The sequence below is a fragment of the Oncorhynchus kisutch genome, unplaced genomic scaffold (assembly GCF_002021735.2).
Source record: "Oncorhynchus kisutch isolate 150728-3 unplaced genomic scaffold, Okis_V2 Okis09a-Okis19a_hom, whole genome shotgun sequence".
Lineage (NCBI taxonomy): Eukaryota > Metazoa > Chordata > Actinopteri > Salmoniformes > Salmonidae > Oncorhynchus > Oncorhynchus kisutch.
This window is the reverse complement of record NW_022261985.1, coordinates 8,074,763-8,089,762: the sequence shown is the minus strand read 5'-3', so window position 1 is coordinate 8,089,762 and position 15,000 is coordinate 8,074,763. Positions and strand designations below refer to the sequence as shown.

At 47.6% G+C, this 15,000-nt stretch overlaps 1 protein-coding gene across 1 annotated transcript in view; it reads right to left on the bottom strand.

Moving 5' to 3' along the window:
* LOC109882530 (voltage-dependent L-type calcium channel subunit alpha-1C) overlaps positions 1-15,000 on the bottom strand; it is a 143,103-nt gene that overhangs the window by 113,730 nt on the left and 14,373 nt on the right. Inside the window, 1 exon segment of the mRNA XM_031815163.1 lies at positions 4,765-4,937. Within this exon segment, the coding sequence (XP_031671023.1) occupies positions 4,765-4,937 (173 nt within the window).

Here is a 15,000-nt window from a genome sequence, read left to right as displayed (position 1 = left end):
CAGTGAAATGCTGAATACAACAGGTGTAGTAGACCTTACAGTGAAATGCTGAATACAACAGGTGTAGTAGACCTCACAGTGAAATGCTGAATACAACAGGTGTAGTAGACCTCACAGTGAAATGCTGAATACAACAGGTGTAGTAGACCTTACAGTGAAATGCTTACTTACAGGCTCTAACCAAAAAAGGTATTAGGTGAACAATAGGTAAGTAAAGAATTAAAAACAACAGTAAAAAGACAGGCTACATACAGTAGAGAGGCTACATACAGTAGAGAGTCTATATACAGTAGAGAGGCTATATACAGTAGAGAGGCTATATACAGTAGAGAGTCTATATACAGTAGAGAGGCTACATACAGTAGAGAGGCTACATACAGTAGAGAGTCTATATACAGTAGAGAGGCTATATACAGTAGAGAGGCTATATACAGTAGAGAGGCTACATACAGTAGAGAGGTTATATACAGTAGAGAGGCTATATACAGTAGAGAGGCTACATACAGTAGAGAGTCTATATACAGTAGAGAGGCTACATACAGTAGAGAGGTTATATACAGTAGAGAGGCTACATACAGTAGAGAGGCTATATACAGTAGAGAGGCTATATACAGTAGAGAGGCTATATACAGTAGAGAGGTTATATACAGTAGAGAGGCTACATACAGTAGAGAGTCTATATACAGTAGAGAGGCTACATACAGTAGAGAGGCTATATACAGTAGAGAGGCTATATACAGTAGAGGCTATATACAGTAGAGGCTATATACAGTAGAGAGGCTATATACAGTAGAGAGGCTATATACAGTAGAGAGGCTATATAGAGGATATATACAGTAGAGAGGCTATATACAGTAACGAGGCTATATACAGTAGAGGCTATATACAGTAGAGGCTATATACAGTAGAGAGGCTATATACAGTAGAGAGGCTATATACAGTAGAGAGGCTATATACAGTAGAGAGGCTAAATACAGTAGAGGCTCTATACAGTAGTGAGGCTATATACAGTAGAGAGGCTATATACAGTAGAGAGGCTATATACAGTAGAGAGGCTATATACAGTTGAGAGGCTATATACAGTAGAGAGGCTATATACAGTAACGAGGCTATATACAGTAGAGAGGCTATATACAGTAGAGAGGCTATATACAGTAGAGGCTCTATACAGTAGTGAGGCTATATACAGTAGAGAGGCTATATACAGTAGAGAGGCTATATACAGTAGAGAGGCTTTATACGGTAGAGAGGCTACATACAGTAGAGAGGCTATATACAGTAGAGAGGCTATATACAGTAGAGAGGCTTTATACAGTAGTGAGGCTATATACAGTAGCGAGGCGATATACAGTAGTGAGGCTATATACAGTAGTGAGGCTATATACAGTAGTGAGGCTACATACAGTAGAGAGGCTATATAGAGGATATATACAGTAGAGAGGCTATATACAGTAACGAGGCTATATACAGTAGAGGCTATATACAGTAGAGGCTATATACAGTAGTGAGGCTATATACAGTAGTGAGGCTATATACAGTAGTGAGGCTACATACAGACACCGTCTAGACAGGCTGATTGAGGTAGTATGTACATGTAGATATGGTTAAAGTGACTATGCATATATGATGAACAGAGAGTAGCAGTAGCGTAAAGGAGGGGTTGGTGGGTGGCGGGACACAATGCAGATAGCCTGGTTAGTCAATGTGCGGGAGCACTGGTTGGTCGGGCCAATTGAGGTAGTATGTACATGAATGTCTAGTTAAAGTGACTGGATATGATAAACAGAGAGTAGCAGCAGTGTAAAAGAGGGGTTGGGGGGCGGCACACAATGCAAATAGTCCGGGTAGCCATTTGATTACCTGTTCAGGAGTCTTATGGCACAGGGGTAAAAACTGTTGAGAAGCCTTTTGGTCCTAGACTTGGCACTCCGGTACCACTTGCCATGGGGTAGTAGAGGGAACTGTCTATGACTGGAGTGGCTGGGGTCTTTGACAATTTTTAGGGCCTTCCTCTGACACCGCCTGGTGTAGAGGTCCTGGATGGCAGGCAGCTTAGCCCCAGTGATGTACTGGGCCGTACGCACTACCCTCTGTAGTGTATTGCGGTCGGAGGCAGAGCAGTGATGCAACCAGTCAGGATGCTCTCGAGGTTGCAGCTGTAGAACCTTTTGAGGATCTCCCGACCCATGCCAAATCTTTTTAGTTTCCTGAGGGGGAATAGGCTTTGTCGTGTCCTCTTCACGACTGTCTTGGTGTGTTAGGACCGTTCTAGTTTGTTGATGATCTGGACACCAAGGAACTTGAAGCTCTCAACTTGCTCCACTACAGTCCCGTCGATGAGAATGGGGGCATACTCTGTCCTCCTTTTCCTGTAGTCCACAATCATCTTCGTAGTCTTGGTTACGTTGAGGGATAGGTTGTTATTCTGGCACCACCTGGCCAGGTCTCTGACCTCCTCCCTATAGGCTGTCTTGTCGTTGTCGGTGATCAGGCCTACCACTGTTGTGTCGTCTGCAAACTTAATGATGGTGTTGGAGTCTTGCCTGGCCATGCAGTTGTGGGTGAACAGGGAGTACAGGAGGGGACTGAGCACACACCCCTGGGGGGCTCCAGTGTTGAGGATCAGCGTGGCAGATGTGTTGCTACCTACCCTCACCATCTGGGGGCAGGAAGTCCAGGATCCAGTTGCAGAGGGAGGTGTTTAGTCCCAGGGTCCTTAGCTTAGTGATGAGCTGTGAGGGTACTATGGTGTTGAACGCTGAGCTGTAGTCAATGAACAGCATTCTCACATAGGTGTTCCTTTTGTCCAGGTGGGAAAGAACAGTGTGGAGTGCAAAAGAGATGACATCATCTGTGGATCTGTATGCAATTGGAGTGGGTCTAGGGTTTCTGGGATAATGGTGTTGATGTGAGCCATTACCAGCCTTTCAAAGCACTTCCCAACTCTGATGTCACCCAATTAAAGTCAAACGTTAAATGTTAGTGGACCACACTACAACAGAAGACTTCCCACCACCAAATACAGACCATAGTCCCTACTCTAAACCATGTCTACAGTACTATGTGACCCCAACGACCTGACCCATCGTAACCCACCACCAAAACAGACCATAGTCCCTACTCTAAAACCATGTCTACAGTACTAGGTGACCCCAACGACCTGACCCAATGGGTTTGTTTGTGTGTATGTGTGTGTGTATGTGTGTGTGTGTGTGTGTGTGTGTGTGTGTGTGTGTGTGTGTGTGTGTGTGTGTGTGTGTGTGTGTGTGTGTGTGTTTGTGTGTGTGTGTGTTTGTGTGTGTGTGTATATGTGTGTGTGTGTGTGTGTGTTTGTGTGTGTGTGTGTGTGTGTGTTCAGTATGTGGGGAATGGTATGGTAGCATGGTGGTGTTAGGGGGAATGGTATGGTAGCATGGTGGTGTTAGGGGGAATGGTATTGTAGCATGGTGGTGTTAGGGGGAATGGTATCGTAGCATGGTGGTGTTAGGGGGAATGGTATGGTAGCATGGTGGTGTTAGGGGGAATGGCATAGTAGAGGTGTTAGGGGGAATGGTATGGTAGCATGGTGGTGTTAGGGGGAATGGTATGGTAGCATGTTGGTGTTAGGGGGAATGGTATCGTAGCATGGTGGTGTTAGGGGGAATGGTATCAGAGCATGGTGGTGTTAGGGGGAATGGTATCGTAGCATGGTGGTGTTAGGGGGAATGGTATCGTAGCATGGTGGTGTTAGGGGGAATGGTATGGTAGCATGGTGGTGTTAGGGGGAATGGTATCGTAGCATGGTGGTGTTAGGGGGAATGGTATCGTAGCATGGTGGTGTTAGGGGGAATGGTATCGTAGCATGGTGGTGTTAGGGGACATGGTGGTGTTAGGAGGAATGGTATCGTAGCATGGTGGTGTTAGGGGGAATGGTATCGTAGCGTGGTGGTGTTAGGGGGAATGGTATCGTAGCATGGTGGTGTTAGGGGGAATGGTATCGTAGCATGGTGGTGTTAGGGGGAATGGTATCGTAGCATGGTGGTGTTAGGGGGAATGGTATCGTAGCATGGTGGTGTTAGGGGACATGGTGGTGTTAGGGGGAATGGTATCGTAGTATGGTGGTGTTAGGGGGAATGGTATCGTAGTATGGTGGTGTTAGGGGACATGGTGGTGTTAGGGGGAATGGTATCGTAGCATGGTGGTGTTAGGGGGAATGGTATCGTAGCATGGTGGTGTTAGGGGGAATCCATAGCCCATTGACTGTAGAGGGGAGAGACTGCCAATCCCATCCACTGTGATTTAGGACCAGGCTGCAATGAACTGCCTGGGAGGCCCTGTGCTGAGCTACAGGATAGGAGAGACAACTCATTCAGGCAAGCAAGCACGCACACACACACACACACACACACACACACACACACACACACACACACACACACACACACACACACACACACACACACACACACACACACACACACACACACACACACACTGTACTGAGGGTATTGTGCTCGGAGGCTCAGGTGGAAAAGTATTGATTGCCACAACTGTTGCACTTGATTGGTTACTCCTCTCTGACAATCCTCATTGGTCCAACACACACATGCCCGGTGCACACACACACACACACACACACACACACGCAATCCTACACACACCCAACACAAATGACACCTACATACAAACACACAACTAATCCCACCAATCATCATTTCATTGAGTCTAGTCCACCTCCATAACCTCCCCCTCTTTCCCTCCCTCCTCTCCCCAGACTGCACTTACGGTTTCTGGGCTTCTCCTCATCGAGCCCCTCCTCCTCGTTCTCTGGGTCGATGTCTTCAGCCTGTGTGATCCAGTCGAGATAACCCTTCAGGTCCTCCTCCAGCTGTTGCTTCTCTCTCAGCTTCTGGAAGTCTCCTCTGGCCTTGGCCTTCTCTCTCTCCTTGGAAAACTCTCTGCAAGGACAGGAGAGGAGGAGAGGAGATGGAGGAGAAGAGGAGAGGATGGAGGAGGAGAAGAGAGGGGTGGGAGATGAAAGGATGGAGGAGGAGAGGATGGAGGAGAGGAAAGGAGGAGCAGAGGATGGAGGTGAGGATGGAGGAGGAGAAGATGGAGGAGGAGAGGGGGTTTGAGGAGGAATAGAGAGGAAGGGGAGGAGGAGAGAGATGAAGAGGAGGAGGAGAGAGGAAGGGGAGGAGGATGAGAGAGAGGAAGAGGAGGAAGATGAAGGATGAGGAGGAGAGAGAGGAAGAGGAGGAGGAGAGATTAAGAGGAAGAGGAGGAAGAGAGAGAAGAAGAAGAGGAGGAGAGAGTGGAAGAGGAGGAGGAGGAGGAGAGAGTGGAAGAGGAGGAGGAGGAGGAGAGAGAGGAGGAGTGGGAGGAAGGAGAGGAGGAGAGAGAGGAGGAGTGGGAGGAAGGAGAGGAGGAGAGAGAGGAGGAGTGGGAGGAAGGAGAGGAGGAGTGGGAGGAAGGAGAGGAGGAGAGAGAGGAGGAGTGGGAGGAAGGAGAGGAGGAGTGGGAGGAAGGAGAGGAGGAGAGAGAGGAGGAGTGGGAGGAAGGAGAGGAGGAGTGGGAGGAAGGAGAGGAGGATGGAGAGGGAGGAGGATGGAGAGGGAGAGAGCGGATCTGAAAACCCATTGTATCAACAGATTCAGAGTTTTTTTTCTGAGCAAGTAGCCTATTAGAAAAGGAAAAAGAATGTGAATTTAAAGCAAGAAATCTAACTCTCATCACAATCAAAGTTGCCCAATTTGTCCCACTGTGGATACAGAATAAATACTTTTGTCACAACATCAAGGAACACAGATATGAGTACTGCATGTACACTGACTGGACAAAACATTAGGAACACCTTTTTACTTTCCATGACAGACTGACCAGGTGAATCCATGACAGACTGACCAGGTGAATCCAGGTGTTAGAAGATATGATCCCTTATTGATGTCACCTGTTAAATCCACTTCAATCAGTGTAGATGAAGGTGGAGGAGACGTGTTAAAGGAGGAGTTTTAAGCCTTGAGACAACGGAGACATGGATGATGTGTGTGTCAGAGGGTGGAGGGGCAAGACAAAATATTTAAGAGCCTTTGAACGAACGGGGTATAGTAGTGGGTTCCAGGCTCACAGGTTTGTGTCAAGAACTGCAACGCTGCTGGGTTTTTCACGCTCACCCCTATCAACGAAGTTAATCGCAGCCCCCCCCCCCCACCCACCGACCCCCCAAACTACTTCCTGTGTCTATGCACAACTGTGGGAAGAATTTGAAACATTGTAGACTCCACGCCCCAAAGCTTTGAGGATGTTCTGAGGGCAAATGTGCAACTCAATAGTAGGAAGGTGTTCTTAATGTTTCGTGTACTCAGTGTATTTTAGGTGGTGAGACTTCAACAATTACCTGCAGCAACAGGAGAGAGAACTCAGCTGCACTAGAAAGAAGGGAAGGTGAAATACACTGATCTGGAGGACGATACGTCAATCACTTTGTAGCATCCTTCTCAAGTGATGCAATAGAAAGACAGGTGAAGAGTGTGATGAGACACTGAATAACAAACAGCACTTTCAACTTCTACCATTCTACTCTTTGGAATCTACTCTTTAGAATTCAGCCAGTGGATCTACATGTGGGTTCCAAACAGCACCTGTTCCCTATGGGGCCCTGGTCAAACAGCACTCTGTTCCCTATGGGGCCCTGGTCAAACAGCACTCTGTTCCCTATGGGGCCCTGGTCAAACAGCACCCTGTTCTCGATGGGCCCTGGTCAAACAGCACCCTGTTCCCTATGGGGCCCTGGTCAAACAGCACTCTGTTCCCTATGGGGCCCTGGTCAAACAGCACCCTGTTCTCTATGGGGCCTTGGTCAAACAGCACCCTGTTCCCTGTGGGGCCCTGGTCAAACAGCACCTGTTCCCTATGGGCCCTGGTCAAAAGTAGTGCACTATAAAGGGAACAGGTTTCCATTTGGGATGCATGACTACCACTATAGGGCCGACACAGCTTCCCACCACCCTGGTTGGTGTCTGAGGAAATGGTGAGTGGTGCTTGAGTGGAGTATTGGTCACCTGGGAAGTTCTGAAATTACAGTCCCACACCACAGACTCTCTCTACAGGGCTGAGTACGTCTAGCACTGCTGACCCACGGCCCCGTCTGTGTCCCAAATGGATACAATAACTGGGAAGATGGATGAGACAAACTGACTCAGTTACAAGTAGAGAGAAAATTATCCCAGAATTCTCTCTGTTTCTCCACGTCCTGTCTCCTGTTGTCTACAGTATATACACCCTTAGAACCCTCAGTAGAATTACTCCCAGGGGCCTCTCTGTTTCTCCACGTCCGGTCTCCTGTTGTCTACACCCTTAGAACCCTCAGTAGAATTACTCCCAGGGGCCTCTCTGTTTCTCCATGTCCTGTCTCCTGTTGTCTACAGTTTATACACCCTTAGAACCCTCAGTAGAATTACTCCCAGGGGCCTCTCTGTTTCTCCACGTCCTGTCTCCTGTTGTCTACAGTATATACACCCTTAGAACCCTCAGTAGAATTACTCCCAGGGGCCTCTCTGTTTCTCCACGTCCTGTCTCCTGTTGTCTACAGTATATACACCCTTAGAACCCTCAGTAGAATTACTCCCAGGGGCCTCTCTGTTTCTCCACGTCCTGTCTCCTGTTGTCTACAGTATATACACCCTTAGAACCCTCAGTAGAATTACTCCCAGGGGCCTCTCTGTTTCTCCATGTCCTGTCTCCTGTTGTCTACAGTATATACACCCTTAGAACCCTCAGTAGAATTACTCCCAGGGGCCTCTCTGTTTCTCCACGTCCTGTCTCCTGTTGTCTACAGTATATACACCCTTAGAACCCTCAGTAGAGTTACTCCCAGGGGCCTCTCTGTTTCTCCACGTCCTGTCTCCTGTTGTCTACAGTATATACACCCTTAGTACCCTCAGTAGAATTACTCCCAGGGGCCTCTCTGTTTCTCCACATCCTGTCTCCTGTTGTCTACAGTATATACACCCTTAGAACCCTCAGTAGAATTACTCCCAGGGGCCTCTCTGTTTCTCCACATCCTGTCTATCTCCATGTATGTCTCCCTGTCCTCTCCCTCTGTTCTCTGATGTCTATTTAGGATTGCTGTGGATTCACATTCTAAGCGGGAATCTATGGCATTTTTGGGGGCTATATGTTGAGTATGAAGCATGCAAACAACAGAGACACGGTAGATATACACATGAAAACAAAGTCAGACATACAGGTGCTAAAGATCATGAATGTTGTCTTGACAAACAACTGTATACATATAGTAGACACGTCTTAAGACATCATACATTATAGATGGGCTTTAATAGGTCCCTGTATTCCCCCAGACAACAGCAATAACAGCAGCATCCATCCCAACTAAAAGCCTGAGACTAGAATAGAGTGGTTTATCAGGAAGATGTAGAGCAGAGGAGGTGGAGAGACAGTCAGCAAGTCAGTCAGTCAGAAATAGGAGCAGTCAGTAAGTCAGGCTGGAAGAAAAGGCCAAAGTTTAACTAGTCATTTAGTCAGTAAGTCAGGCTGGATGAACTCTCACGTGGCGCAGCGGTCTAAGGCACTGCATCGCAGTGCTAGAGGTGTCACTACAGACCCGGGTTCGATCCCGGGCTGTGTCACAGCTGGCTGCGACCGGGAGACCCATGAGGCGGGGCACATTTGGCCCAGCGTCGTCCGTGTTAGGGGAGGGTTCTCCCGGCTGGGATGTCCTCGTCCCAACGGGATCTAGCTACTCCTTGTGGCGGGCCCAGTGCATGACTTCTGTCTCCATCTATACGGTGTTTCCTCCCACACATTGGTGCGGCTGGCTTCCAGGTTAAGAGAGCAGTGTGTCAAGAAGTAGTGCGGCTTGGCGGGTCGTGTTTCGGAGGACGCATGGCTCTCGACCTTCAGAGAGGAGTCCAACAGTAGAACCAGTCAGTCAGAGAGGAGACCAACAGTAGAACCAGTCAGTCAGAGAGGAGACCAACAGTAGAACCAGTCAGTCAGTCAGAGACCAACAGTAGAACCAGTCAGTCAGAGAGGAGACCAACAGTAGAACCAGTCAGTCAGTCAGAGACCAACAGTAGAACCAGTCAGTCAGAGAGGAGACCAACAGTAGAACCAGTCAGTCAGTCAGAGACCAACAGTAGAACCAGTCAGTCAGAGAGGAGACCAACAGTAGAACCAGTCAGTCAGTCAGAGACCAACAGTAGAACCAGTCAGTCAGAGAGGAGACCAACAGTAGAACCAGTCAGTCAGACAGACAGACAGACAGACAGACGAGGCCATGGTAGAACCAGTCAGTCAGACAGACAGACAGAGAGACGAGGCCATGGTAGAACCAGTCAGTCAGACAGACAGTCAGACAGACGAGGCCATGGTAGAACCAGTCAGTCAGACAGTCAGACAGACAGACAGACAGAAGAGGCCATGGTAGAACCAGACAGACAGACAGAAGAGGCCATGGTAGAACCGTCAGACAAGCAGGAAGAAAAGGCCACAGCAGAACCAGTCAGCCGAAGAGGAATAGGCCAGGCTCCATTAGAACCTGCAGTAGAACCGGTTCTTACCCGCTCAACACCCCCAACACCAAGTTAAGCACAAAAAATGACCCTATGATGATTAGCGTGACAAAATAGAGCCAGGGCCAGCCACTCCCTACAGCGTCGTTGACCTGGGAAGAGATAGGAGAGAGGAGGCAGGGGAGAGTTAATGTCCCTTCATCACATAGCAACAACAGTTAATGTCCCTCCAACACACAGCAACAACAGTTAATGTCCCTCCAACACACAGCAACAACAGTTAATGTCCCTCCAACACACAGCAACAACAGTTAATGTCCCTTCATCACATAGCAACAACAGTTAATGTCCCATCAACACAGAGCAACAACAGTTAATGTCCCTCCAACACATAGCAACAACAGTTAATGTCCCTTCATCACACAGCAACAAGAGTTAATGTCCCTTCAACACACAGCAACAACAGTTAATGTCCCTCCAACACATAGCAACAACAGTTAATGTCCCATCAACACAGAGCAACAACAGTTAATGTCCCTCCAACACACAGCAACAACAGTTAATGTCCCTCCAACACACACAGAGCAACAAGACTCCACTGGACCTGCCTGCGATGTGTGTGGGTGTGTGTAATGGAGTAACCCTTGTCTGAGACCTCGAGACCTGATTGGCTACCTAGGCTAAAGCAGTGATGTAAAGTACTTAAGTAAAAATACACAGCTCCAAAAAATTAAGGGAAAACTTAAACAACACAGTGTAACTCCAAGTCAATCACATTTCCTGCGTAATCAAACTGTCCACTTAGGAAGCAACCCTGATTGACAATACATTTCACATGCTGTTGTGCAAATGGAATAGACAACAGGTGGAAATTACAGGCAATTAGCAAGATACCCCCAATAAAGGAGTGGTTCTGCAGGTGGGGACCACAGACCACTTCTCAGTTCCTATGCTTCCTGGCTGATGTTTTGGTCACTTTTGAATGCTGGCGGTGCTTTCACTCTAGTGGTAGCATGAGACGGAGTCTACAACCCACATAAGTGGCTCAGGTAGTGCAGCTCATCCAGGATGGCACATCAATGCGAGCTGTGGCAAGAAGGTTTGCTGTGTCTGTCAAAGTTGTGTCCAGAGCATGGAGGCGCTACCAGGAGACAGGCCAGTACATCAGGAGACGTGGAGGAGGACGTAGGAGGGCAATAACCCAGCAGCAGGACCGCTACCTCCGCCTTTGTGCAAGGAGGAGCAGGAGGAGCACTGCCAGAGCCATGCAAAATTACCTCCAGCAGGCCACAAATGTGCATGTGTCTGCTCAAACGGTCAGAAACAGACTCCATGAGGGTGGTATGAGGGCCCGACGTCCACAGGTGGGGGTTGTGCTTACAGTCCAACACTGTGCAGGACGTTAGGCATTTGTCAGAGAACACCAAGAATGGCAAACTCGCCACTGGCGCCCTGTGCTCTTCACAGATGAAAGCAGGTTCACACTGAGCACGTGACAGACGTGACAGAGTCTGGAGACGCCGTGGAGAACATTCTGCTGCCTACAACATCCTCCAGCATGACCGGTTTGGCGGTGGGTCAGTCATGGTGTGGGGTGGCATTTCTTTGGGGGGCCGCAAAGCCCTCCATGTGCTCGCCAGAGGTAGCCTGACTGCCATTAGGTACCGCATTGATGCTATGGACTGGCCCGCCCGTTCCCCAGACCTGAATCCAATTGAGCACATCTGGGACAACATGTTTCGCTCCATCCACCAACGCCACGTTGTACCACAGACTGTCCAGGAGTTGGCGGATGCTTTAGTCCAGGTCTGGGAGGAGATCCTTCAGGAGACCATCCGCCACCTCATCAGGAGCATGCCCAGGCGTTGTAGGGAGGTCATGCAGGCACGTGGAGGCAACACACACTACTGAGCCTCATTTTGACTTGTTTTAAGGACATTACATCAAAGTTGGATCAGCCTGTAGTGTGGTTTTCCACTTTAATTTTGAGTGTGACTCCAAATCCAGACCTCCATGGGTTGATAAATTTGATTTCCATTGATCATTTTTGTGTGATTTTGTTGTCAGCACATTCAACTATGTAAAGAAAAAAGTATTTAATAAGAACATTTCATTCATTCAGATCTAGGATGTGTTATTTTAGTGTTCCCTTTAGTTTTTGGAGCAGTGTACTTTAAAGTACTACTTTGCTTTTTATATTTTTTACAACTTTTACTTTTACTTCACTACATTCCTCAAGAAAATACTGTACTTTTTACTCCAAACATTTTCCCTGACACCCAAAATTACTCGTTACATTTTGAATGCTTAGCAGGACAGGAAAATGGTCCAATTCACACACTTATCAAGAGAACATCCCTGTTCCTCCCTACTGCTCTGATCTGGTGGACTCACTAAACAGAGAACATCCCTGTTCCTCCCTACTGCTCTGATCTGGTGGACTCACTAAACAGAGAACATCCCTGTTCATCCCTACTGCCTCTGATCTGGTGGACTCACTAAACAGAGAACATCCCTGTTCATCCCTACTGCCTCTGATCTGGAGGACTCACTAAACAGAGAACATCCCTGGTCATCCCTACTGCCTCTGATCTGGAGGACTCACTAAACAGAGAACATCCCTGTTCATCCCTACTGCCTCTGATCTGGTGGACTCACTAAACAGAGAACATCCCTGTTCATCCCTACTGCCTCTGATCTGGTGGACTCACTAAACAGAGAACATCCCTGTTCATCTCTACTGCCTCTGATCTGGTGGACTCACTAAACAGAGAACATCCCTGTTCATCTCTACTGCCTCTGATCTGGTGGACTCACTAAACAGAGAACATCCCTGGTCCTCTCTACTGCCTCTGATCTGGTGGATTCACTAAACAGAGAACATCCCTGTTCATCCCTACTGCCTCTGATCTGGAGGACTCACTAAACAGAGAACATCCCTGGTCATCTCTACTGCCTCTGATCTGGTGGATTCACTAAACAGAGAACATCCCTGGTCATCCCTACTGCCTCTGATCTGGCGGATTCACTAAACAGAGAACATCCCTTTTCATCCCTACTGCCTCTGATCTGGTGGACTCACTAAACAGAGAACATCCCTGTTCATCCCTACTGCCTCTGATCTGGAGGACTCACTAAACAGAGAACATCCCTGGTCATCCCTACTGCCTCTGATCTGGTGGATTCACTAAACAGAGAACATCCCTGTTCATCTCTACTGCCTCTGATCTGGCGGATTCACTAAACAGAGAACATCCCTGGTCCTCCCTACTGCCTCTGATCTGGCGGATTCACTAAACAGAGAACATCCCTGTTCATCCCTACTGCCTCTGATCTGGTGGACTCACTAAACAGAGAACATCCCTGTTCATCCCTACTGCCTCTGATCTGTAGGACTCACTAAACAGAGAACATCCCTGGTCATCCCTACTGCCTCTGATCTGGTGGATTCACTAAACAGAGAACATCCCTGTTCATCTCTACTGCCTCTGATCTGGCGGATTCACTAAACAGAGAACATCCCTGTTCATCCCTACTGCCTCTGATCTGGCGGATTCACTAAACACAAATGCTTTGTTGTAAATGATGAGTGTTGGAGTGTGTCGCTGGCTATCTGTACATTAAAAAACAAGAAGATGGTGCTGTATCGTTTAATTAATATGAGTCATTTTAAATACTTTAGACGTTTACTTTTGGTACTTAAGTATATTTTAGCAATTACACCTGGTTTTGATACTTAAGTATATTTAAAACCAAATACTTTTAGACTTTTTACTCAAGTAGTATTTTACTGGGTGACTTTCACTGTTACTTGAGTCATTTTCTATTAAGGTATATTTACTTTTACTCAAGTAGGACCATTGCATACTTTCCCCACCACTGGGCTTAAGCTCAGTGGGCTAACACAAAATGATGTTACACCGACTGTCACTACTCCGACCGAAGGCGGCTCCCCTTCCCGTTCGGGTGGCGCTCGGCGGTCGTCGCCGGCCTACTAGCTGCCACTGATTCTTTCCTCTCCCTCCTTATGTGTTTATTGATTACACCTGTTTTGAGTTGGTTGTAATGAGTTGGGTTTTATTAGTCAGCCGGCCCACCTGTTTCTTTGTGCGGGATTGATCATTGTAACCCTGGTGTTTGATACAGACGAACGTGTTCGTGTATGTTCGTATATAGTGCTGGACTGTTGTCGTTCCCCGTGTCTGGGGCATTTTGTTTTGAGCACCCAGTGTTTAGTGGGGTGGCCGTGGTTCACCGTGTGTGCATTAAAAGAGCACTATATTGAACTCTCTGTTTTCCTGCGCCTGACTTCACACTCACGACACGCAGTACCTTACACAGACGAACCAAGTTAGTCCCAATGTGTTACACCTCACAGACCACCTCATAATAACCTTAGTTACCGCTTAGTTACCAGGAAGATTCCAATTCCAACGCTCCTCATATTTAAAAAATTAACTTGTATTGTTTCTACACTCTTAGAAAAAGGGTTCCAAAAGGGTTCTTCAGCTGTCCCTATACTGTAGGTCAGGAGAACCCTTTTTGGTTCCAGGTAGAACCCTTTTTGGTTCCAGGTAGAACCCTTCTTGGTTCCAGGTAGAACCCTTTTTGGTTCCAGGTAGAACCCTTTTTGGTTCCAGGTATAACCATTTTGGGTTCCAGGTAGAACCCTTTTTGTTTCAGTCAGAACCCTTTTGGGTTCCATGTAGAACCCTCTGTAGAAGGGCTCTACATTGAACCCAAACGTTTTTTTCAAATGGTTCTCCTATGGGGACAGACGAATCACCCTTTTAGGTTTTAGATAGTACCTTTATTTTTACGAGTGTACCTCTAAATCAACCTGAGTCTAAATAATTTATCACTGCGTGTGTGTGTGTGTGTGTGTGTGTGTGTGTGTGTGTGTGTGTGTGTGTGTGTGTGTACGTGTTATACTTGGCAACATGACTCAGCGTTGGGTAAAACCAGAAAACGGGGACCACCTGCAGGAGTGAGTTTTATACTGCAGAAACAAAGCCAGTGGGTTTTAAATGGGAGAGAAAAGGTTTTTAAGTGAGTAGGAGCGCCCCAGGGGGGATGCCTGGGTTGAACCACACAGAGGAGGAGAGGAAAGGTTTATCTACAGTACTGACTTCTCCCAATGTAGTGATGAATGGGGGGAGGAGGAGAGAGAGAAGGAGAAAGGAGAGAGAAGAGGAGAGAGAAGGGAGAGGGCAAAGAGAGAACAGAGAGGAGAGAGAGAGAAGGAGGAGAAAGGAGAGAGAGGGAAGAGGAGATATAGGGAGGGAGAGGGGAAAGAGAGGAAAGAGAGGAGAGAGAGAGAGAGAGAGAGGGAAGAGGAGAGAGAAGGGAAAGGAGATATAGGGAGGGAGAGGGGAAAGAGGACAGAGAGGAGAGAGAAAGAGAGAGAGAGAGAGAGAGAGAGAGAGAGAGAGAGAGAGAGAGAGAGAGAGAGAGAGAAAAGGAGGAGAAAGGAGAGAGAGGGAAGAGG